The sequence below is a fragment of the Erpetoichthys calabaricus genome, chromosome 3 (genome assembly GCF_900747795.2).
Source record: "Erpetoichthys calabaricus chromosome 3, fErpCal1.3, whole genome shotgun sequence".
Taxonomy (NCBI): Eukaryota; Metazoa; Chordata; class Cladistia; order Polypteriformes; family Polypteridae; genus Erpetoichthys; species Erpetoichthys calabaricus.
This window is the reverse complement of record NC_041396.2, coordinates 81,251,691-81,278,611: the sequence shown is the minus strand read 5'-3', so window position 1 is coordinate 81,278,611 and position 26,921 is coordinate 81,251,691. Positions and strand designations below refer to the sequence as shown.

General features: G+C 41.3%; 1 protein-coding gene across 8 annotated transcripts in view; it reads left to right on the top strand.

Annotated features, from left to right (window-relative positions):
- The window catches only part of LOC114648141 (protein phosphatase 1 regulatory subunit 12B), a 143,675-nt gene that overhangs the window by 68,836 nt on the left and 47,918 nt on the right, over positions 1-26,921 (top strand). For all 8 annotated transcript variants that reach the window (XR_007934586.1, XR_007934585.1, XR_007934587.1 and 5 more), the window contains one exon: positions 22,245-22,261. Coding sequence is in view for 5 of the 8 variants with exons in the window: in XM_051925472.1 (XP_051781432.1) it covers positions 22,245-22,261 (17 nt within the window). In the remaining 3 variants the exon portion in view is untranslated. The remainder of the gene's footprint in view (positions 1-22,244; positions 22,262-26,921) is intronic.

Genomic DNA, 26,921 nt, shown 5'->3' with positions numbered 1-26,921 from the left:
AGCTGAGCCGCAAGGCGAAGCTCTCAATTTACCAGTCGATCTATGTTCCTACCCTCACCTATGGTCATGAGCTATTTGAGAGACTCAAAAACTGTGTTTCTGATACCGATGTGAGCAACACTGGAGCACCACAAGCAACAGTCTTGTCTCCTTTTCTCTTAACTGTGTACACCTCAGACTATAAAAGTAACACCAGGTCATGTCACTTGCAGAAATTCTTAGATGATTCTGCACTTATGGGGTGCATTGATAAAGGGGATGAGACAGAGTATAGGAGCCAATTGGAGAACTTTGTTTCTTGGTGTAGAAGGAACTGTTTGCAAATACATGAGGAAAACTTTCTCCGCACTAAAGAACATCTATGTCCGGTCACTACTCATTAAGTGGATATAGAGGTGGTCCAGTTGTACAAGTACTTGGGGGTCCACATCAATGACAGGTTTAACTGGTCTCAGAACACAGAGAAACCATATAAAAAAGGGCAGAGCAAGCTCTTTTTCCTTAGGAGACTGTATTCCTTTAATGTGTGTAGTAACACCCTTCACATCTTCTACAACTCTGTAATGGCCAGTGCGACTTTCTACACTGTGGAGCACTGGGATGGTAACATCACTTCAAGAGGCAGGCTCAGGTATTGGATGCACTGTGAACCCCCTGAAGGTAGCAACAAAGGAGAGAATTAAAACAAAACAGAGTGTCATTATAAACAATGCTGCACATCATCTATCTATCTATCTATCTATCTATCTATCTATCTATCTATCTATCTATCTATCTATCTATCTATCTATCTATCTGTCTGTCTGTCTGTCTGTCTGTCTGTCTGTCTGTCTGTCAATGCACAGCTTATGATAACACAGAAAGTCTGCTCATGGAGAAAATGGGAATCTTCTATGTGAGTTATGCACACTACACAATCTATGAGTAACTATGGGGAGGCACTGATCGTTGATTTGAAATGTTTTTAAGATTATGTTTATTTATTTTCCTGATTAATGTGATCCCATAAATATTTTTATTTTTTTTCTGTTGCTATGGTGGTTGTTGGGGGACGTTGCCTACATGACTCTGCATGTGATGTCATACATTCATGGGTATAAGACATGGTGACTCCGCATGTACTTTATCGTGGTATTGGGTTAAATTACAAACCTTTGCTCATGTTTATTTAGTTATTTTTCTTGACTGTTTGGCTCTACACTCCTGCTTTGTTTCTTGACTCTTGTTTTGGCTTTTTCTTTTGATACATTCATATGGTTTTGATACCATACTGACAACTGCTCTTTTGTAAGTTTCTTCATCTCCTCATCATTTCCTTTGAACCATCCTTTTAAGTGCATTGATATTTTTCCACATATCCTTTTAAAGAAACTTTGTTGGTAAAACTGTTCCTTTTAGGACAATACTTGAATGAGCAATCCTTGTCAGTTCCAGTCAGTTTTATATAAAAGCAGCCTGGGCAACTGTTCAGTCTTTATACTACAGAGTGTGTAAAGAGTTTTGCAGCACTCCTACCTCAAAGTGTGTACATCTTTGTTTGGCAGACTAGGGTAGAGGTTGGCATTACATGATGAGTGATTATGACTGGAGGGACTGGAGGATAGGACAAAAGGAAAAGACTGTGAACCCCTTAAAACAATTAAATAATGAATTGTTTAAATGTTGGTGTGTGCTGCAGAAGTACTTCTATTCTGATAATCTCTTTGGAGTTAATGTGCAAGAGTCTGCACCTTCAGAGAACAGCACACCATGTTCCTTCTCAATCATTTACTTTTACATTTCTGTATTTACCAGATGCTTTTATCCAAAGCAACTTACAAAAGAGGTTACGGTAACTAAGTAAACATCAGTTTGGGTATTGTTTTGAAACAAATGTTACAGGCCAAGGCATCAAATGTGAAAAGCTGTAAACCAAATAGAACAACAAGAGTAGTTATGCTTTTCTCTGTTACAAAGACCAATGTCAATTAGAAATATATCCACAGAACAAAAGAGTCTTCAAAAGCTTCTTAAACACAGTTAGGGATTCAACGCTTCTGAAGGAAGTAGGCAACTCATTTCTTCAGCTAGGAGCTACACATGAAAAGAGTGTGGATTAGGATTTGATGCCACATAAAGATGGTATCACCAAAGGTCATTTATCATCATACCTAAATGAGCGAGAAGCAACATAGGACATCATAAGTGCTTTCATATACAAATGTGCCGATCCACTGACCTCTCTGTAGGCATGCATCAAGGATCTGAACTTAATGTATACTGGTACTAGGAGCCAGTGAAGTGACATGCTTCCATTTCAGCTGGTTCTATACAAGACCTGCTGCTGCACTTTGAATCATCTGCAATGCCTTGGTGGTGCATGCAGGTACTCTTGCCAGTGAGAGTTGCCGTAGTCCAGATATGACAGGACCAAGGCCTGAACTAGAAGTTGTGCTGAATACTCTGTAAGATCCACTGATCTTATGGATGTTACACAGAGCAAATCGGCATGAATGAAAGACAGTTGCAGTGTGATCAGTGAAGGATAAGTGGTCATTGATCACTACCTGAAGGTTGAGTCCTGACTTGCTATGTGTTAGCAATAATCAGCTAAGTTTTAAAAAAACTCTGCAATAGACAGACTGGCTGGGATAATAAGGGGCTCTCTTTCACAGACTGAGCAGGAGATGATGTTCCTTTGTCCAAAATGAGATATCTGTGAGACAAGCCGAGATTCCATCAGAAGCTGTGTGGTCCTCTGGAGGGAACAATGGGTACAGCTGAGTATCATCACTTGTGATTCTCTGCTTTGCACCCCAAAACACGATGCTGAGTCTCAGTAATTTAGCAAAGCCAGCTTTATTCTGCTTGAAACAGAAACAGCATGGTTATTTATTGTAGCGGTATCTACCACTCTCTTATACACAGACACAGCAATCAGGCCAAGTAATACTGTTCCCTGGATTTATAATGTGCCTTGCATCACCCATTGATGACAAGCAGTTATAGTGCAACCGTGGTCAGCTCGGATTTGCTTTTGTGGTGAGCCACTAAAGTGCTGGGAGCCTGAGGTTGCCCCAACAATGGAGAAGCTGTCTTTCACAGACGCTGCGATCGTGCTTTGGGATGCTGTTCGGCGTGTCGTCCCGTTGGGGGGAGTCCCAAAAGAGTTTAGAAATCTTACAGTTAATATAAGAATTCGTATGACTGGATAATAGGGTCTAGTGAACTGGTGTACAAGAAGAAGAGGAGAGGTTACAGCACCAATCTTGTGGGCACCACTGTGCTTGCCTAATGCACGTTAGACATCTCTGCTCTCCAGGACACAAAGTAAGGTCCTACTGATGCTTTTGGTTAGAGAAGGTGGCAAGAAACGTCTGGTGGTCAATCAAATTTGACCATGCAGCAGAACCTGGTCTTGGTTAGTTTACACAACATAAATGCACTGTGATCAAATACATTTTTTTTTTACTAACAATACGAACTGTAAACTTAAAGCCATAGCTAACTCTGTATGTTTGCACTTTTCATGGCAGGAACTTAATTACTCCTTTGAGGTTACAGTGAGCGCATTTACATGCAGCCTGAATTTCTTTAACCATAATAGCATAACATTTTCCATTTTTCAATTCAGCTCCCCGTTCTTCCTCATTGATCTGTAGCATCTAGCAGTCATGGACATTTGACACCAAACTTACAGTACATACGTATGCAACTAACATGAAAAACTTTTTGAAACTCTCCAAAGATAAATGGCTGTTTGGAAAATGTATGGATCAAATACAATAACAGCTAATTTACCTTTCATTCTACAGTATACTACAGCATACTGACTTCTGTTAAAACTCCTCCATAACAGGCATAAGAAAGTGAGTGACTTAACTTGGTAGTTATGAAGGGGTTCATCATTGATGATTCACTTTCAGATTTTGTGAAAACGACCAATACTTGGATGTCAGGGATTGGACTCCACCATCTTGGCAGGGCAATGATGACAACATGCATTTCAGGGCTCTGTCGCACAGCCAAGCAGAGAAGAGTGAGCTTTGTAATCCAGTAACAGAAATGTATTACTAAAGTATTTGTTTAGTTTTAATTTAGTTATTTGCTAAAGCTCTTTTGAAACACTGCGATCTGGCGGTGCAGCAGCTAGTGTTCACCTGGAGTCTCATATTGGGGATGGAAAAGGGGATGGATGCTATATACTTTAAAAAGGACTAAACATGTTTTCCTAAATGAGAAATACTGTATCACTGACACAAAGCTAATAGTACTCAGTTCAACACACTCAATAATACCGATCAACTCCAAAATGCATGAACACATGCAAATCCAATATGGTGCTATGAGGAAGTACTCTGCGCTACCACTCTGCCTATTTGTTTAAAAACATGTGTACTGAACATTAACCTGATGAAAAGCCAAGGTATACCTATGACTTTTAATGAACTCTTGCGTCATGACTGCAAGCTACATACCTCAATCTGTCCATCAGTAGCTTTCATTAGAAGACGGATGGACATGCTTGCAATACTGGCATTTTTTTCCATGTTTGAATGAGCTGCTTCATCCAGGAAGAGTCATGGACTTCCTATAAAAATATTTCTAAAACACTCTTTTGTTTTCTTCTACCTGTGTTTTATGAGCATTACCTTTCATTTCAATGAAACAAGCGTTTGGCCGAAAGTGCATGTAAGAAGTTTCTGCTAAAATGCTTTTGCATGAATAGCGTCAACAAAAACAATGACATGTAATTTTTCAAGTGGTTTAAGAGTGTTAAAACACTAGAAAAATGCTTAGGTTTGAATGCACCCTTAAGCTGAGGCTAGAAGAGCCTTTAAATAGGGCAGAGTCAGGAGACTTTCCTAAAGATGGCCCACTTGAGTGATGGGAGGCCCCATCCCTTAGCTTAATTAAAGGGGAATGGAGTGAAGGAAATTAACAAATACATAACCAGTTATCAGATAGAAAGAAACTAATAAAAAGCGCTTAACAAAAACACATTCATGAACAAAAGCAATAAATAAAGAAGACAAAAACAATTAACATTACTAAAGGCAAGGATGGAGCTCCAGCAAGACCCTAAAGCATAGAAATGAGGACTATGAAGAGCATGTTCTTCAAATTCCTATTCTCCATTGTGCATTTGGTGTTTGTACAGTACCATGCTGGGCATGTTCTGAGAATATATGATAAGCTTGTGACCATGCAGTTCCCAAGCTGCCTCAGCAATGCCAAGAGAGTGCAAATCCCCTGAATCTTGAGCCAGATTAAACTTGATGATTGTTGGGCACTAGTGTGAACTGTTGTGGGTTTATAGCAATTACACCATAAATTTCAGGGAATTACTTGCAAGTTTAATGTCCCCAAGTCCAAAGTCATCAAATCTGCACCAGAGATTAAGCAAGCTGCTCAAAATGAGCAACAGGGCACTCCATCGTGTCAAGATGTTTTTTTTATGTTTTCAGCTGCATGTGTGACCAACATCTTTACCCAGTACATCTGTGCTCAAAGGTGATAAGCAAGGGAGAGGGATAAACAGAAAAGTCGTGTCTATCTAACCAATTATTTTAAGAAGATTATGTCTTATGTCCTACTCATCACTTTTTTTTATATCTCTACTAGGGAGCTTTGCCCCCTACTCGCTTTGCGAGACCACACCCTCCCACCTACCCTGGGACCACTTCACGTCTCTGCCGCTCGCGCTGTGAAGGGGAGGGGTCTGAATGCACGCTTTGGAGATGCGGATGGATCACCTCCTTGCTTACTGCTTCTCCTGAAGTGCTGCGTGTTCTGCTTCTTACGCTGCACGTCTTTCATTTCAAAGCCTGTACAGCAGCTGTCCTTGCTTTGCTCGCTTAGCCCCCCCCCCATTTCGGGGCACGCTGAGTGCCTGCCACTTCGTGCCTCTGCCGCCGGAGGGGGGGGTAGTGTTGGTGGGCTGAATGCACGCAAAGGAGATGCGAACGGATCAGCTGCTGTCTTTTTGCTCCTGCTGCCGAACTGCATGTTCTGCTTGTTGCGCTGCGTGTCGATCATTTAAAAGCCTGTATAGCAGCTGTCCTTTGGTCTCCCTGCTTTGTCTTGCGGGACGTTAAACTGTCTCTCGCGGGACATCCGGGCTGATTATTATTTTGCTTATTTTTCTGAATTTGCACATAGATTATTATTGTTCTCTTGTGCATCTTTTTTTGCCTTCTTTTCTCTCCAACGCTTTTGGGGTCTACTTTTTGACGCTGCTCTTTCTTCTTCGCGTAGTCGTTCACATGCCATCTAGAACGTATAACATTTATAAGAGCTGGGAGCACATGAAGTGTGTCTGCCAAAAGCATTCCAACAACTGCGAGGTTAGATGTCCATGAAGTTGTTTTAAATTGTTTGTAAGTAGGGCGTGACGTGCAAAAGTCACCGTCTCATGGGTTTTGCTTCCTAAGGTTGTAATGTCTAGTCTCGTGTGACGTCAAAGTGTCTCTCCGAGATGATCACATCTCGACCCAAGAATTTTTTATATAATAGATATATATGAAATCCAACATCCATCTATCTGTCTGTATTTCTGTCCACTTTTCTTGAGACAACTACATAACCCCTTATTGCCTAAATTTATTTACAATTATATAAAAAAATACTTTGTGTTTTTGCTGTCAAGTAGATACTAAATTAAGGAGAAGTGTCTAGCTGCAGCCTGCAATACCGATGACATAGTTCAGGTAATGCCCACAACGTCAATCACAAAACTCCCTTTGACTGAGATAACCCTCCTACAGCCCTAATCTTAACCATAGTGTAACGGGGTCCTAATGTTAACCATAGTCTAACGCAATGGGCGTTACGTGATTGAAGTTGAGGGCGTTTCGTGATGTTGGGGCATTACATAGCTGACCTCATAGGTACTTTGGTCTACAATTACACTCTGTTGAAATTAAGTGGATATTGTTAATTTGAATATAGCACACAAGCAAACAATAAGTTGGTACATATTTTTATCTTAGCACAACTTATCTCAAATTTGGACAATTTCTCGAAATTAATAACCAAATTAATAGCCACACCAACCCTTCGCTTCCATCAGGTGGATGTAGTTTCCACGACGACTGCTAGATGGCATGACCAGAGCTTCGGATACGATCCTTGGTACGTATCGAATACACATCAAATGGCATTGGCGGGATACATATGGCACCTCGGCTGCATTAAGGCTGGAAGTGGTTTGAAGTGATTTCACAACAATCGTCTATAATTTAGATCAGGTTTTTTTTTTCTATAATTTGCTTGAACATTACGGTTGATTTTGCGACTTCTCACATTGTGGTAAAAATCATAGTTCGTTTGCTGGAGCAATACATTCACGCTAATCCAAGACAGAGGCCGCGGGCAGAGGGGAGGGTGAAGCGTGTGTATGTATGTAAATATTTGTAGTTGGAGATCCACAAAGGGAGAGAATAAATCATGTATCATAAAGTAGTTTTTATTCCTGAGCTTTCAGCTCCTGCCAGGAGCCGTCATCAGAGGATAATGATTAGACATACATAGACATATATGACGACTTCCCCGTGTCCCACAGTTACAACACAATCCCAAAACACACAAAAGCACCAACACACACAGTATGCTTTGCACCACCACTCCTCCTGGCAAGCACAGACCTCCTCCTCCCGACTCAGGCTCTTTGAGTGGTGGCTGCTGGCCCCTTTTATAGTCCATCCGGAAGTGCTCCAGGTCCAGCTGCACTTCCGGGTGTGGCGAATACACTGCCCATACGGGCTCAGGAGTCCCAGCTGCAGCACCCCCTGGTGGAGCCTGTGGGACCCAACAGGGCTGCACCTAACTCCAATTCCCATGGAGCCCTGTGGGAAACCGAGGCACTGCTCCAATCCAGTGAGGCTGCCATCTAGTGTCCAGGGGGAGGTATTGCAAAGTCCATGGTTGCTCTCCCTGAATCCCTGAACATATAGCGAAGGGGCGTCCCGGCCAGGCATGGACCCTGGCTGTCCACCACAATATATATATAGTGTGCGCTTTACAAGCAGAACAAAGTTTTTATCAGTATGGTATACTGTATATCAGCACAATTTCACTGTTGTTATGCAGATGATGGACTGACTGTTGAAGCCAAAACAGTCAACCAAGAAAACAACAAGGAGGCAAGCAGGGTGGGCTAGTGGTGAAGGTTTTCATCTTCCATCTTAAGGCTCTGTCACATCACACAAGCGATTCAGTGGTAGACTTCATTTACATGATCTTAGAACGCCGGAGGCAGGCGCGACGTGCTCCCATGACATCCAGTCTGACAAACCCAATAACTCCGTCCAACATGTCTGTGAATTGCTCCAACAACATAAATCAGGTTTGATTCTGTCTATAGTCTGGGGGGCAGGCTCTGTGTATTTGAGTAACTGCTCACCCTAAAGTACAATGCATTCGATGCGGTGACAAGGAATAAACAACATAAGAGTTTCGGACCTTGTAAAATGGAAAAGAGGCTAGTCTTTCTGATGTATTATGTTTTATTTACAACAACAGAATGAAAAAAACATAAAAAGGGACAGTAATTCTGGCTAAACTTGGTATACCTGTCAACCTTTTGCATGGGCACTGGCTCCATCAATTAGAACGTTCTTGGCTACTGAATAAGGGGCGCTCTCACAATACTTTAGAAGTGTGAAACTGTGTGGGAAAGTCATCACGTAATTGTGAAATTTTAATCCCCTGCAATATGTAGTTGTGTCATCAGACATACTCATGCAACAAGATCAGCAACTTCAGTTATCAGGTCTGACATCCCCTCCAGTTAGAAGTCATATAATGTGACATTGGCTTAAATTTCATTCCTCCGTGTGTGATCACGAGGAGGTCACTTAACCTTCCTGTGCCCCGATTGTAAAATTAGACCTTTTAACAACTGCAATATGTTTCCATATTTGTAAAGCAAATTGGGTCACTGTTCATCATTGAAAGGCACTATATAAATCAATGGCAACTGTTTTTTATAGAGTATAGTGCCTCTAGGGTTTAGAAAAGTGTATAGTGGAGAGCTCAGCTGCTGGTGAAGCTAAAAGTAGACCAGAGACATGACATGAACTGGGTAGCAAATGCCAGGGTGGGCAGCACAGATGGCTGTGTAAGCAAGTAAATAAGTTGGTCAGCTGTGTCTGTCGGAAGTCAGGTGGTGTGTTTTGCTTTGATGTTTTTTTTTTCTTTTATACTTTATGGTTATGATCTCTGTGAATGGTGCTATATATGAGGATATGAGGTTGGGAGCATGCGCTAAATTAACTTAATGAGATAACTGGGAAAATGTGTCAGCTAACAAAACAAGCTTGACACATTTAATGGTTTGTCACATTTTTTCTATTGTTATATTCCATATAAAATTCAGGGGACACATCATCCATGCCTGGTGCCCTGTTTTTCAGGATAACTTCTACCTCACTATGACCTTGAAATGAATTGCAAGTTTAGTGATTATCTGACTTTGGATGTTCCTCTCAGATCGGTTTACTTTGAAAGTAGATGTTTTTTTTTTACCACTTTGGCATTGGCAGAGCAACCCTGAAACACTAAGTTTATGTTACAACAAACAATGAAACAACAAAAGAAGACTGACTAAATCTGCATGTATAATCTAAGCAGCATACACATTTCTAACATTTTCTGAGATACCAGAAAAGCGATGGCGTGTAGGTGTCAGGGATATGAAATCTCTTTTACATAAGTGTCTTATATAACACATGCAGGGGGAGGCTGTCAAATTTCAAAGCTTTGAAGCAAACATGCAGCTGAACACCCAGCTTAAAAAAGTCCACCTGTGGTTTGCAATTTGTGGATTGCAATCAGAAACAAATGAAATACGGGCAGAGGGCAATCGAGGCAGACTTTCAAACGGAGATTTGTAGAGCTTTGTATTGTTGTGGTGGTTTCTGCTGCTGCTCTTGTGTGGTCTTCATGATACAGAGTAAGTGATTTGCAACATTTTTCCGATTTGCAAGAAAGAGAAAATTTACGGTAATTAGAAGCAGCTGTCTGAGTCCTTGACCTTACAGAAAGAAAGAAAGAAAGAAAGAAAGAAAGAAAGAAAGAAAGACTGGTGACAAGATGTTGCGTGAAATCAAGTCTGAACGCTTGATTTGTGATGGAGTAATGATTTATGAAATGATGATTGCTCAGTGACTCCTTTTAGGAAAAATACAATTTCAGAAAATGAATAGAGGGATGCTTTGAGGCAATGTTAACTGTTAAAGGTCAGTCAGTCAGTCATTACCCAACCCGCTATATCCTAACACAGGGTCAAAAGGTACTGTATAAAATGTGCTTGTTTGATCAATAGGCTTTCACCATCGCTCACTATTTATCAGTGGATCCAATGTCCTGAGATTGAATTCTGTGCATGTGTCCATTTTTTGGAGGGTACATCACGTTACTCCGATATTCCAAAGATTAATGTATCATGTTAATTCATGGTTATCACTAATTATGCCCACTGGCATATAAAGAGCGTTGTCTCTATAATATAACTGCATGTTCAGTCCTGAGCTTAGCTCTCAAGCCTATAGGACCAGTGGATCGCTTACTAGTCTAGATTGCTTTTTTTTTTAACCTGCATGGCAAGTGTGTTTCTAAATAGCTCTCCAGGTCACTGAGACACATTATCTCCCCAATTACAATAAGGTAGTGATCTGTCAGAGAAGTGTGTCTACAAGTTAATTGATGGTTATAAATTGGCCCCATTAGGGCGTGTTTGTTTGTCTAGTGCCATGTCCAGGATTGGTTAATGACTTGCACACAGTGTGTCAGAGATAGGCACTGGCCTCCCACAGGCCTAAAGCAAGTTTGACAATATTATCAAGTCATTTTTGTACACTGCCTTCCATTGTACTTTGATAACTGTTATATTCATGTAGAAAGCTCAAGCAGCTATGAAAGGGAGCCACATTAATTGTTAAAACATGAATAACTGATTACTATTACAGTACAGCTCACTAGATTGTAAGATCCCCAATGGAGACATTAAGTAAGAATTCTGTACATTTCAGCCTTATGTGTGTGTGTGTGTGGTGGTATTGTGGGGGTATCACAAGGTTAACACAGGAAATGTACTAGTTCTTTTGCATTCTAGTGGCCTAGTGGGACATTGTATGCCTCCATCCAGGGAACAGCTATCCGTAATGCTGAACCCCTTGTCTATTTTCTTTCTATGGCACCCAGCATATACATGGGGCACTGTGCACTCTGGGTGTCTGCGACATATATTGTACGGTGCCTTTCCTTCACATTTCAGTGTGACTGGGTTCTCTTTCAAGAACACACTAGTAATCTAATGTGGAACATGACCCGGACACAGACAGGCAGACACGTTCAAATCACCCCACACACATTTATTCACAAAGTGTATATTTACAATAAGTGCTCACAAGTCCCCAAGTACCCAAAAGTCCTGGCCAACACCACACAATGCCTTTTCTTCTTCAGACCGGCTCTCTGCCTCCTCCCAGACCTCGTCCTTCTTCCACCCAGTGTGGCGGAAGTGCCGGCTACGCACCCGGAAACACTCTGGGTGTTGCCGATCCTCTTCCCCCCAGCACTTCCCGGTGGCGGAAATGCTGAGGTCCAGGGCTCCCAAGGCATTTGGGCGCCCCCTGGCGATGACCACTGGCCTCTACAGGTATGAGCTTCCATGCTCTGTACCCATGGTCCACATAACAGCCAGGGCGGTCGCCCCCAGGTAGTCTGGGGAAGGCGTAAGCCCTCTTCCGGTCCTCCAGTGCGTCCCGGCCGGGTCGCCCTCCCAGCCACCTGCGACACTAATTGACTTAAAAAACATATTTGCTTAAAAGTGAGACAGGTCATTGAGCCCCACAATAACAATCGTTGCAAAACTTACCAAAATTGATTGTGAACTAAACTGCTGTCTCTTTTAAGACCACTGGAAAAACAGTAAAAGTATAAATGCATGAAAGATTTTAGTTCCTTTCAACAACTAAAGAGGGAAGTTTTCTCTTTTTCTTATTTAAGTTCTCAGCCAGAGCAGACTCCAGTGGATTTATTACCCCCTGGAACCCTCTTAACATTCAGATTGTGGAGCTCTGGTTTAGAGATTTCTGGTTAAGACTCAGACCTCATCATTTTAGAGAAATGATGTTGTAAATCCATCTTCAACTTTACCCAGAATAGCCTACAGTCCAGGGTAGTCCATCAAAATCTCAGGTTCTGAATGACTTCATAATTTGTCACAGAACAAATGAGAGACAAATCTTTTGGTTTTATAAACTTCATGTTTAAAGTCACTGAGCTCTTCAGTACGACCCATTCTTCTACCAGTGTTTGTCAATGGAGATTGCATGGCCCCATCACAGTGGGTGTGGCTGAAACTCCTGAACAATACTTTCATAGGTGTCCACATACCTTTGGCCACAGTGTAAAATAGTAAATAAAAAATGTAAAATAAAATAAAAATATTGAAAATGTAAAATATACTGCTCCAAAAATTAAAGGAACATTTTTTTAATCAGAATATAGAATCAAGTCAATGAAACGTCTGGGATATTGATCTGGTCAGTTAAGTAGCAGAGGGAGTTGTTAGTCAGTTTCAGCTGCTTTGGTGTTAATGAAATTAACAACAGGTGCACTAGAGGGGCAACAATGAGACACACCCCAAAACAGGAATGGTTTAACAGGTGGAGGCCACTGACATTTTTCCCTCCTCATCTTTTCTGACTGCTTTTTCACTAGCTTTGCTTTTGGCTATGGTCAGTGTCATTACTGGTAGCATGAGGCGATACCTGGACCCTACAGAGGTTGCACAGGTTGTCCAACTTCTCCAGGATGGCAAATCAATACGTGCCATTTCCAGAAGGTTTGCTTTGTCTCCCAGCACAGTTTCAAGGGCATGGAGGAGATTCCAGGAGACTGGCAGTTACTCTAGGAGAGCTGGACAGGGCCGTAGAAGGCTCTTAACCCATCAGCAGGACTGGTATCTGGTCCTTTGGGCAGGGAGGAACAGGATGAGCACTGCCAGAGCCCTACAAAATGACCTCCATCAGGCAGGCCATTTGTGTGAATGTCTCTGACCAAACAATCAGAAACAGACTTCATGAGGGTGGCCTGAGGGCTCGACGTCTTCTTGTGGGCCCTGTGCTCACTGCCCGGCAACGTGGAGCTCGATTGGCATTTGCCATAGAATACCAGAATTGTCAGGTCCACCACTGGTGCCCTGTGCTTTTCACAGATGAGAGCAGGTTCACCCTGAACACATGTAACAGACATGAAAGGGTCTGGAGAAGCCGTGGAGAACATTATGCTGCCTGTAACATTGTTCAGCATGACCGGTTTGGTGGTGTGAAGGTCTGGGGAGGCATATAAAATTGAGATTTTGTGATTTCAGAATTAGTCTCTGCTGGTACTCACTTTGAAAGTTACCATTTAAAATAAAGTTATGTAAAGCGTTTTGTCATAGTGCTGCCTACTAAAGATGCTATATGATGATTGGTTGATTAGTAAAGTGTTTTAATAATCACTGAGAAAGGTGCTATATAATATAAAGTTTCTATGCTTTGTAAAGTACTTTGATTTTATTTATTTGGATTAGCACTATATAAAACTAGAACTGGACAATAATTCACGGCACAGGCTTACTGTGTATGTCCTTTAAGGCTTTGCCCTGCATTGTCTTGCCTGCTTTTGACATTGGATTCTATGATCTCAGAACTCTGATTTAGATTAAAGTGGGTGGGGAGAAAAAAGCTGGATGGGTTCATGGAAAATCAAAAGTTGGCAACGTTACAATTTTTAGTAGAGCCGTGCTCAGCAGCAGCTTGTTTTCCCAGGCTCCTCATGGCGTAGTGGAGGGAAGTGGAGAAAAGGTCTCTCATCTCTACTGTGTGACTCACAGCATCTGAGCTAGTGACATATTCTCATATTCTCTGTTTAACATGCAAAGCTACAGGAAAAATTTTAAAAGGATCCATTAAGTCCTTGGTGGTGTGTACAGCATTGTGTCATTGCTACTGTGTGGTGAGGTAATGAGTTTTACAAATGAAGGGAAAGCCAGAAGAGAGAACATTTTCCATAAATGGGTGGGAGGATTTTGCATGGGTGCTTTGTTTTCAAATTAAGAAAATGTGAGGCGCTGCTGTATGCCAAATGTCAAAGAGTACAGCAGGGAGCACCGTTATTATCCCATCAACATCACGCATCCACTTTGACAAAATAATCCTCTTTTCTGGGACAGACTGGCCCTAAGGCTCACTGAAGTGCAAATACATGAACAGGCAGTTAGGCCCAGTAGCTGAGGGGCTTTAATTCCTTAAATTCTACCTCATCTGTCACTCTTTCTACACTCCCTTGAACTTCTGCTATTTTGAAATTGTGTCAAATGATTCTTTTCACAATAGCAGGTGCTGAAAATTTTTTTAAAATGTACCTCTTGGATTCAGACATCTTTATATAAGTCTACTTTCTAGTGATATGGCACTCCTGAGACTCGGGGATTTTCCAGTTTTACACTACAAAGGTCATGCCTGTCTGACTGCAAACTTCTAAATACGGAAAATGTGAAAAACACTAGCTTACTGAGTGGACAGGAGCGTCAAGTCTAAATCTGAAAGCATGACCACATATGGGCTGGCAGCTGCTGAAGCAGAGGATAAATATTTAGAGAGAACATGCAAAAGAATTAAAAACGTGTCAGGTCATTTTAGTGAACTTCTGTCCTCCTCGCGGCTTTACATTTCAAAGCTGGGATAGGTGAATGCCCCCACACATTTCTGAACTGGACTATCTGACGTCAGTCCCAGTCCGATTCAAGCACTGACTCTCAAATGTCCTCAACCCTTTGCGTCCCACAGAGGAGTCGCTAAATGATCCCCAGTCAGATGATCCCAAACAAGTCTCTTCCCCTCCTTATGTTCTTTATATGAGACAATCCTTGTAAATTCTTAATGTCTCCTAAGTGTCTTTTTGTGCTTCATGAAACCCTGTAAATCCAAGAAAAAAATATGGCTTTCTGAATCTTTGAGCAAATCTCTTCAACAGTCAAATGACACAGAGAAACACCTAAAAGTAGGTGTTAGCATGTGAATTTGTGACTTTTTACAGTCTTCACAGAAAAGTGGTTAACATGAAGTGGTTAATATGATTGCTGACACCCTTAGCAAATCTCTTAACTTTTTACAGTCTTCACAGAAAAGTGGTTAACATGAAGTGGTTAACATGATTGGTGACACCCTTAGCAAATCTCTTAACCACCTTGTTATAATGAGTTGGGTCACCCTTAAAAATTGTGCTCATTTAAAAAACATTTTTTGCTACCTTGTTGTGGGTTGCTGGAGGCTGCATGTGTCAGGGAATATTTATACATGGAGGTTTTGTTTTTTTATAATTTAATGACAAGTTAATACAATTTTATTACCATTTATTTTTAACTGTGTCATGTCACCGTTTTGTTAGAATTTTGTGACTATGTTGCTAGGACTTGATGCACTGTGACTAAGGACAGCCTCCCGGAAGGCACTATGTGTAACATCACGGATATTCGGCTTTAAAAAATGTGTAGCCTTCAGTATGGTGTCCGAGATTACAGATTCATCCCTCAAACAACTTCATTTATTTCACTCTTATGTCTTCTAGTTCATGACTCATAGTATTTCAGTTCTCGTCTTTGTTTGCAGTTTTAGTGACAGCATATGTTTGAGCTCTTTCTGTTTTGGCAGGGTGCTTTCTAAGTTTTAGACATTGACTGTCATCACAGTTTCTCAAGTTCATGCACATATTCTAATCCAGATAAAACTGTTCTTTCAGTTGCAATTCAGCAAACTCAGCAAGGTCAGCTAGAACTAAAAAAGCAGGTGGACTCTGTCTCTTCCATGGTCCAGCAAATCCTCTTTAGATCCTGTTTTGATTAGCATAATGCCCATCTCCTTAAGAGGGAACTGTGAGACATAAGGCGTTCCCTATGAATCCCTCAGAATGTCCCCTTTTCTTCTTTGTGCAGTTGATGAGTTCATTGTATAACACCAAAGAGTACTTCAGTAAGTCCGAGTAGGCCTCTTCAGAACTTTGTGTAACTCATGGAAAACAGTGAGACACCAGTAAGTCCAAATAAAACATTCACAATTCCCCTCATTTTTTCCATCAAATAAAATGAATTAATCAGAAAATGCATATTGAGGCTCAAATATGGCAGTCTGACTAGGTTATCAATAACAAAAGCAAACAGGCAAGCCGCTTTTTTATCTTTGTTTTTTAATTTATTCTTCTGATGAATGAGTTAGTAATTTGGTACTAATGTGTATATGTTGTTAAAATGTGTTTCTCTGTAAATTTATCATTTTGTTGCTGTTTTAATGGGCACTGCCATTTTGCTTTTCTGGTATTAATGGGTTATTTTGTGCATCATGGTAGCACTGAATAATCATATTTAACAGAGCCTAAACTATAGAATAAGTGTTTATAGGAAAACTCTTGAATTAGAGTAGAGCTTGTGAAGGATGGCTAGGACACCCTTAGTCTCAAAGGACAGGGGAAGACAGCATTCACATGGTATTGTTTCCCGCGGATCACTAGATAGCAGGGCCCCACAGGGCATCATGTGAACTGGAGTTCTGTAGCACACGCCTGTTGGGCTCTGTGGGTGCCACCAAGGGGCACAGAGAGAACTGGTGAACTTTGTCAGGTTCCAGACTTACCTGGAAGTGGTCCTGGGCCAAGCCTGTGGGACACCAGAAGTAATCCCGGATTTGTATAAAAGAAGCTGCCTGTTACAACTCATGGAGCCAGACTTGGGAGGAAGAGGACAAAACTTGCTGGAGGAATGGAACAGGCAGAGAGAAATAACGAAGAAGACAGAGAGTGCTTGCAGTACTGAATTGTACTTGCACGTGTGCTGGTGGTGTGGGAAACTCTTCCTGGAAGAGTTCCACACAGAATTAAAGCCCTTGTTTGCAGAAACTTGTGTCCAATCCTCCAATCCTGTGTGTGTGGGGTGCCCTCTGGTGGCCACAACCTCAAACAATTATTTAAAATTACTTGTTAAAGATAGATTCTGGACATTTCTTTTGTTCAATATGAACACAACAATTGGCAGTGTCGCCTTATTTGGACCATTCTGTCTTTTTGTTATGTGAAAAGTTATGCAGGGAATTCAGTGAGTTATGGCCAGGTGTAAACTTTAAATAACTTAACATCCACATTAAATTTAATATCTGAGTGCTGGTCAGCAACCCTGTTTGTCATCCTCCTCCGTACAAGCCTGCTAGAGCTAGGAGTCATCTGATATCTTATTCACGGCCTGTGATGTCAATAGAAAGCGACAAAATGCCATTTTTGTGACATTTCTGGTACTGATCTACTGTAGTTGGACACTCACTCTAGTTGTGAAAAGAGGATTTTAAACACTTGTGACAAATGCCCGAGGCCTACTTGTTTCTGTGAATTCTGTCCCTGTTCTGTAATCCTCTCCTGTGACCTGAGAGCCCATGACAGCTCATTTACTCTCTCCATCCACCTCTCTGGAGCATCAACTGCAGCCATCTCAATGTGTCAATAGACCTGAAATTTAAAAATGGGTCTAACTGTGCAGTAAACATTCAAAAAGACAGATCTCTCATGTTTCCTAACTAATTCAGTCCTGCAACAGTTTATCTCTAAGGGGCAGAAAATGCTGATGCTCAGCAAGTTTGTGAACAGCTCTAACAATGAAGACAGCAGTTTCCATGGCTGTTTATGGACATTAAATCTGGGTCTCTCAAAAATAATATTCTGCCTCTGCATAATGACCTTTTCACAATATTTGTTGATTGTTCTTCTTTCTGAAATTACTTGTTGCAATCCAATTTTAGAAAACAAAAGGAGCCCTCAGCTGAGCAGCATCTTCTGCAAGGTGACAACCATTCCCTAAACAAGACGTTAGTCCCTGAAAGTGTGAACTTAGATTTGACAATTAACCTAAAATACTCATCTGATTGATGTGGGTGGAAAATGGCATTACTTGAAAGAAACCAAAGAATATGGAAACTTGTAACAGACTTTGACTGAGCCAGAATCTCATCCCAATATTCTGTAGTAATCTACTACTAGCTAAATCTACTCGGTCACCGTGCTTCACTATGCATAAAGAAAGCCTCCTGGGTTTCAAACTCTGATTTTCCCTTTTTGTGTACGTGAGATGAATTTAAAATGTCCTCTGCCTCATTTCCTGTATTGTATCTTAATACAACCACTTGAAGAGTTTAACTCTTTTAATTCAGATCACATACCACTCAGTGTTTTTTGAAGAGCCTGATTCTTTTCTGCCTGGTTTGGACTTTAATGAAGTCAAAATTTTCTAAGGCTGGTGTCACACTACATGACTTTCAGTCAGTGAGCATGTCACACTTAACAGTGGAACTTGTCTTGATATTGTTGCAATACAAAACTAGGAACTGCAGGGATGATGGGTGTCAGACATACATGCTTGGTGGGCATCTTCAGAACTCCGATGATGTCAGAAGAGCAGAAATTATGAACGAGGAAACACTGTAGAGCGGAAGCAGAATCTACGGAAGAACGGGTATGCCACTTCTGTTTCAGTTCTAGGAATCTCACCCCTTCTGCCTTGTACCATTTTAAGAATCAAAGAGACTGAAAGTCACCAATTACCCTTGAATTTGCGTCTGAAGGAACTCCCGCAACTTAAGGAGTGATACTTTCTTAGTTATTTGTTCTTTGACAAGATTGGCCTTGTACTTTTACACTTTGCCATTCTGTTGGCTTTATTTTTTCATTTGGACGTTAAATGGGATATCATTGTGGTTCACATCCCTTTATCCTGTTTCCTTTGTCTCATGTCATGGATTACACAAGTCCCTTATGGCTTCTCGGCACAGTTTCAGATTTCTAAACTATTGTCAGCTTGCTTGATGGCCTATTATTGTACTGCCTTACAACACTGGTTTCTATTTGAATGTTGTGCAGTCATGGTGAGTTCAGCCTCTCTCTCATTTTTCATTTCTGGTATGAAAATGAGATATTAGACTGGCAAGCCTCTCTTCTTTTAGCACAGTCAATAGCATCAATTTTCCTTCTTTCCTTTCAGTCATATTGTATGCAGTGAGTATCTAGCTGAGCACTCCTCTGATAAGCCTCCTCACACATTTTTGTTGTGGCACATCGCAGACCACTATGACTGAGTGGCTGGGGATGGCCAATACGGGTGGGTGCCAGAACTGTTCACAACTCATTAAGATAATGTTAATGAAGACTACGACTGAAAATCACAGGAAAATTCATAGATACATTTAAATAGATGATCTCAGAAGTGTTGGGATTACACCATCCCCATGTCAGGAATGGCCTGGAGCTCCAAAACTAACTCATTCCTTATGCTTGATCCTTACCTTGATATCCATGTCTGTGGCCATGCAGTGCTTATTATGCAGCAGGAGCTTAGATGATTATTTTGCTTAAGCAGCAATGTGTTCTCCTTTTGTGAAAGCCCATCTAAAGCTCCCCTTGTTTTGCAGTGGGGGCTGTAAAAGGAAGGAGAGGAGATGTTAAAAGTGTTGGGGTGCCAGCTCTGAAACCCTGTTTAACTGGCATGTTGTTTTTTTTTGTAATAAGCCAATGACGAAGAAGAAGTAAAAGAGCGGATATTTCTGCCGCCCTCTAGTGTCCAGATTATGCCACCATGCTGCAGGAGTTCCATTTTCACTCTGTTTTATTCTCTGGTCAACTGACACCCAGTCCATGGTTATGTGGGGTTTTATTTTTCTCTGGCCGGAAAGGACAGAGCCAACAGTGATGCCAGGCTTCCTCCTCTTTGTGTTAATTTTTTCTACTGAGGGAAATTGAAAGCAAATGAATTAACATTTAACTAGTCCATCAGTACCCCTAAAACTCATCAAGTTCCAAGTACATAATGCCTAAGTAATATGACCTGGAGCTTTTCTGTCTATATCTATACCTACATTTATCTCTATCTGTATGTTCATACAGGCAGCACAATGACACAGTGGTCAGTGCTGCCTGCTGGGTGGATGGCTAATATGGATGGAGCCTTTCTTAATATTTGGTTTGTTTATCCCATGGAGACATTAAGACACACTTTTTAGCATCAGCAGCTTGACAGTCATCTTGTATTGGGTAACACTGCTGCATTACTGGCGGCACGGTGGTGCAGTGGGTAGCGCTGCTGCCTCGCAGTTGGGAGATCTGGGGACCTGGGTTCGCTTCCCGGGTCCTCCCCGCGTGGAGTTTGCATGTTCTCCCCGTGTCTGCGTGGGTTTCCTCCGGGCGCTCCGGTTTCCTCCCACAGTCCAAAGACATGCTGGTTAGGTGGATTGGCGATTCTAGATTGGCCCTAGTGTGTGGGTGTGTTTGTGTGTGTCCTGCGGTGGGTTGGCACCCTGCCTGGGATTGGTTCCTGCTTTGTGCCCTGTGTTGGCTGGGATTGGCTCCAGCAGACCCCCGTGACCCTGTGTTTGGATTCAGCGGGTTGGAAAATGGATGGATGGATGCTGCATTACTCAAAGAGAAGGCAGGACAATCCATGACAATATTTATTTTCTAAATGTGATACTGTATATGCAAAATTTTAAGTCCTTCTTTTTGTTTTTCAGAATCCACTAAACTTTCACCTATTTTGGTAACAGTGTCTAGAATTGTTTACCAGTGCACAGCTTAATGGTACTGATGATACATAACAGCTGTGGACAGGTTTAAGGAACACTTGGTGCTTGTACAAAGTGTCGGTGTGCCAGCCAGCTTGCCCACTCTTATCATTTTGCTGACAAAGAAAACAGGAGCTCGTAGTTGTGATAATAGACATAAATCGCCTTATTGGCTTGTGAATTCAATATTGCTCTTATGAGCAAGTGAGAATCAGAGAGCTCTGTCCTCTCTAGCTCTTCCATCCAAATCATATGCTGACATTTGGGGGTGTCACCCTTTTATAGTGGTCTCACCAGAAGGGGCGTAGTCAACTGACTTCAGGGGGCATCTTCTTAGTGCTGATGAACCGAAAAGAGATGAGCCCAGTAGCGGTAGAGGCCCCTCTAACCCCAGCGGGGCATCACAATCCTTTGATGAGTCCTTGAGGTGGTCCCTCAGATGTGCATGCGTGACACAGCATACACAGCAACAGAAAACTCTGAGTCTGAGATGGTGGACCTTGTGGAGAGAACTCATCACTATTTTGTTGTGTTGTGTAGTTTATCTTTCATTTAGTAAGCTTTGCATTTTTAATGAAAATTATAGTATTACACTGTTTCTAATGTCGTATTATGAAAAATGCAGTAAATATGGGTATGTGAGTGAGAACTTGGTTGCAGAGTTCTTAGCACTTTACAGGCTGGGTTAATTTCTAGTTTGGTCACTTTCGGTAGAATTTGCATGGATGTAAATGAGTGTGTGTATGTTACTCAGGAATAAGAACGTGCCTTGTCCATGGCTAGGTCCCGCCTTGTGCCCAGTACTACTTTGACAGGTGAGACCTGTAGGGAGTATTACAGCACCCCAGACACAACCACAAAGACAGGTTCAAATAAAGGGTTTTTTAACACCACTACCCTTCAAAACAGACCTCTTTTAAAATAAATGATATAATAAAGTTGACTTCTTCTTCTCTCTCTCTGTCTCTACTTGCTATCCATTCCTCTCAGACATGTTTTGTCCTTTTGCACCCGACTGCATGATGCAGAATGACTCCTTTTATTTCAGACCCGAGAGCACTTCTGGTGCCAGGGCATTGCCAATAGAAAAATACTTCGACAAGTAGGAATAATACATCCCTGTAGTGCCATGGCAACACCCATGGAACCCAACAGTGCTGCACTCTAGGACTCCAATTCCCAGTGTACCCTGTTGGTAACTTTCAGGGTACCAAAACAATGATGCTGCCACCTAGCATAATGGCAGAGAAAGTACTCGTATGTTGTTGCCTCCCCAAGTCCGTCCACTGTATCGGCCTCCTAACTGGGTAAGGATCTGTATTCCATACAAGCTGGAATGCCAGCCCATGTGTGCCATCCATTACACAGGCTCAGGCCTTCCTGTTCTTAAAATGAAAATGGATCAGTAGTGAAAGACACATGAGTAAATCAGTCTATTGTGGCTTCTTCATTCATTTTTTACTGAGGTTTATGTGAGACATTGGATATGCATATTTAAGACTACTGTGGCTCTTGATTATGTAAAAAATAAATTAAATATTTATGAGAGTGATACACCTTTATCTTTTGTATAACAGCTTTAATTTATTATTTAATTTGTCTTTTTCTCTTTTTTTCTTTTAGCATGACAGGACGTCCAGGTAAGAGACATTATTTAATTTTCTATTTTTGTATAGATTACAATAGATGATGGAATATATTTTGAGTTATTGCTTCTCTCTTATTATTTCTAATTAAATTTGAAATTATACAGATACACTAATATATGAGATGTTTTGAGTAGGGGTGGCACAGTGGGTAGCGCTGCTGCCTCGCAGTTGGGAGACCTGGGGACCTGGGTTTGCTTCCCGGGTCCTCCCTGCGTGGAATTTGCATGTTCTCCCCGTGTCTGCGTGGGTTTCCTCTGGGCACTCTGGTTTCCTCCCACAGTCCAAAGACATGCAGGTTAGGTGGATTGGCGATTCTAAATGTGGGTGTGTTTGTGTGTGTCCTGCGGTGGGTTGGCACCCTGCCCGGGATTGGTTCCTGCCTTGTGCCCTGTGTTGGCAGGGATTGGCTCCAGCAGACCCCCGTGACCCTGTGTTCGGATTCAGCGGGTTGGAAAATGGATGGATGGATGGATGGATGTTTTGAGTAATGCATGTTCTTAATGTGTACTGCATGTGTGCCTGTAGCGTTTTCTACTTGTTTACTGCCTAATATGTTTATGAATATGCATATGGGGCCAGCCTATGGCATAAACAGCTGGCTGCTCAGAGCTCATCTCTGTTGAAGGCGAATAAGGCTGGGCCTTCAAACAATTAAGGCACTTGAGGAGTTTATGCCCCTTTGGTGGGGCACACTGATGCAACCCCAGCCTATTCTGAAGCAGAAATGTGCACCCCAAAGTGTGTATCTTATGTGGGCAGAGGTGATGAATTTTCAAAATCATACCCAGTTAAATACTGTAGTGTATCACCTTTATGAAAGAGCTGACAATGCTGGAAGCCACACTGTCAGGGGTGAAGCTGTTACTGAAGTGGCTTTCTAAACAGATTGTTATGCTGCTATGTACACAGTCCTTTATTCATATCCTTACGGGTTCTAACATATCATCATATTGTATTTTCACATTCAAATATATTTATGTGTTTTTTGGTGTAATAAACCAAATTAGAAATATTTTGTGTCATAGTGGATTGGGTTTCTGCAATTGTGTGGATATGGTAAATATTCCAATTGTGAATTCTAATTGTGAGCTCTACCATAGTACTAGGGTGTTGTACCGTGTTAGCCATTATGAATGTAATGAGAAGTTAAGCAAAATGACACCTTTTATTGGCTAACTAAAAAGATTACAATACACAGTACAACACCCTAGTACTATAGAAATTGAATAACTAGAAAGATTACAATATGCAAGCTTTTGAGGCAAATCAGGCTTCTTCTTCAGGCAAGATGTAAAGATTAAGATTAAAAATTAAGATTATATCTTGACTGAAGAAGGGGTTCTGCCATGAAGACTGAGGGGGTATCCATCCAAAATGCATATAGATAGATACTCCAGCAGCAGCATACTGATAAAGAACAATATTAAATTAAAGAGTGATAACAATGCAGGTATAACAGACAGACAATAACTTTATATAATGTTAACGTTTACCCACCCGGGTGGAATTGAAGAGTCGCATAGTTTGGGGGAGGAACGATCTCCTCAGTCTGTCAGTGGAGCAGGACAGTGACGGCAGTCTGTCGCTGAAGCTGCTCCTCTGTCTGGAGATGATACTGTTTAGCGGATGCAGTGGATTCTCCATGATTGACAGGAGCCTGCTCAGCGCCCGTCGCTCTGCCACGGATGTCAAACTGTCCAGCATATTTACAGTACTTTGTTATTATAACATTATCATTTTTTTTAGGGCTAAAAGGAAAAAATGGGTTGTTTGGCAGCTGAAACGTTTATTACAACACAGTACAACTTATTTTTTGTATAGCACTCTTAACTGATTGCAGGCACAGAGCACTTCTCAGTTAAAATATAAAAAGTATAGATTAAACTAATTACTAAATACAGAACTGGCAAACATATAAATGCAGATTTGTTAAAACACAACAAGAACAAGGCAGATCTGATTAAAGACAAAATTGAAACCAACAATATCTGTTACTGTATAACCACAAAGCTACACACCTCATACACAGTAATGCCCCCACGCAATTCCAGGTTTAAATTAAGTTTTTTGTTTGATAAAAATACCTTCTTAATAAGAACACCAGTAAAACACATCAGTTCACAAATCTCCTTCTACCTCCAAGAGAGCATTGCCCACTGCTTCCCAACCCAGACTAAGTGATGTGGTGGGCTCTCATTTAAAGCTGACCTGGGAACTTCTTCTGGTCTCCTGCCCAAGTCATCAGGCACACTTCCTGGTCATGCAGAAACCAGGGCAGTTCTCCCCTGGCTGCACCCTCTGGCGGTATCCTAAGACCCCAACAGGGCTGTGTTTCCAGCCTCCAATCCCCATACCACCCTGCAGTCCAGCCTTGAGGAACAATGCCACCTGTTGTGTGTGAGAATGAATTGCTACTGGCATGCTCACTTGCTTACTCCACCCATTAGGGGCTCCTGGCCAGGTAAGAATCCTTCCTCTATCCTTGCCAGAGTGCCTGTCCTTCCTTCCTTCCTGGACTCTACACTGCCCATTAATTAATTGATGAACTATGGCCAGTTGACAAGACAAGATTAAAATCATACAAGAGAAAGTCAAAAACAAAGCAACAGTCCTGGAGACCTCAGCCAATTGGCCTATCCCACTTCTGTGTTTTCTATAGTGGAGTCTGTCTGTACTGGCCATCCAATCTGAAGAGAGAATCCTTCTACCACTGCCCCAATCTCCCACAGTGCCTTCCACAAAGCTCCAAGTGTGGTCCTCTGCCCTCTTCACTACCTGCCTGCTCATTCATGCTGCTGCTTCTGCCTGACACCACTCATTTAGGGTCAGAGGTAACATCACACTGGTCAACAAGCATTTTGCTACTGATATTCTTTCACCTGTTCTTTAACAAATTTCACTTGCTGACTGCAAATCTGAAAACTGTTTTCGTCCAGCACGTCCCGTTTTTTAGCTCTGTTGTTCCAGGTCTTGGACAACTAGGGTGACTGAACAATAAAGATGGATAACCATTTTGATAAATACCGGTAATTCTACTAGGGATGCCACACGCTACTAACAGCTGTGAGTTGTTTACTTTATCGTTATTAATTTTATTTAAAAATTATTCATTTTTAATTAGCGGAAAAAATATTTGTTACTGATTTCCAAGTCTTATATGACTCTTAAGCATAATGACACAACTCAGACTTGACGCTGCAGTAGGTAGTCGGTTTTACTGTTTCCTTAACATAACACTGCATTTCAGGACATTTTGTTCATTAGATTCACCATTACTTTGAAAATTTTGTCAAGGAGATGGACAGAAATGGCAATGCATTTAAGAAATAAGTTTGGTCTCGAGAAAAGTGAAGCCAAAACTAAGGAAGGTGTTTTTGTTGGTCGTGATATCCATGAACTGATGCTTGACGATGAGTTCAAAAGAGAACTGAAGCCAACTGAATCAGCAGCATGGGCATTTGTGCAGGTTGTTCAGAATTTTCTTGGCAGTCACAGAGCAGAGAATTATGCAGAACTTGTGGAGAACATGCTGGTATCGTCTTCTGGTTTGTTTTCAGAAAAAACACATCAAAACAATTTTTGTGGGACAGAGTCCAAACTCCAGATATTGTCTTGATATATTGATATTCAAAAGTGTCAAAACGTCAATAATGTGTATCTCAAAAACTTGACATGCCAGCTTAGTTCCGATTTCACATATGAAATCAGTGTAAAAAATTTAATAAAGAGCTGGTCGGAAGTTCCCAGTAGCAAACAAAAAATATTTTTTTGTAGACCCATGTCATCAGCACTGACATTGCCAAACTCTGTAAGCTGATCAGAGCCATGATACTTGCAAGGATTCACTGGTGGTCACATACCCAGGAAAATGAATTTTAGTAGCAAACAAGGGCTTCCAAAGTGGCAGCAACAGAATAAATGGTGCCGTGCTTTTGCATGTAGAGAAAGAGGTTGCAAATTAGGTGAACATATATGTGCTTATGTTACAAATTTTGCTGGTCATGAATTTTTTTTGCAAAGCAAAACTCTTAAGAATTCAATTTTGTGCAAATAGTTTCGCTCATCACTAGTAATCATCATTCCATAGCAGCCTAAATCTAACAAAAACACTTTTAGACCCATTTATTAGCTTAACGTAGAACATTCCTAGAGTTAGGATGACAAGTTTATGCATCTCACACCTTTTGTGTAAGTACTCTTATGAAATCTGCTACTCCTGGTGTTGACAGTGTTAGCCATTTACCATATGAAAGGAGAGTAAGCTAAAGGCAGGCAGGGTGATGGGATGGATAAATTCTTAAAGATCTTGCACTTTACTTTGCCAAAGTAGAGTGACAATGATTTTAGTAGTGATGCATGACACTCTATCCAGGAGCTTCCTCACTTCTGCAGAGATAATGCCATACCAAACAATGATTAAGGTTGAAATACTTTCAATAACTTGCATGTAAGAAGTTTTTAGTGCTTCATCTGACAATCTGCAGTCTTTAAGAAAGGACGGTCTGTAAGCCTTCTTAATCATAGTGGATGTGTTGACCAGGTAAAGTGCTGCAAATTGTGGTCCTCAGAAAGCTGAAACTGTCCATAGATTTAAAAAGGCAAGAGTGATTTAGCCTTGCTTAATATTTTTTTTGTTAAAACACAGGCCTGA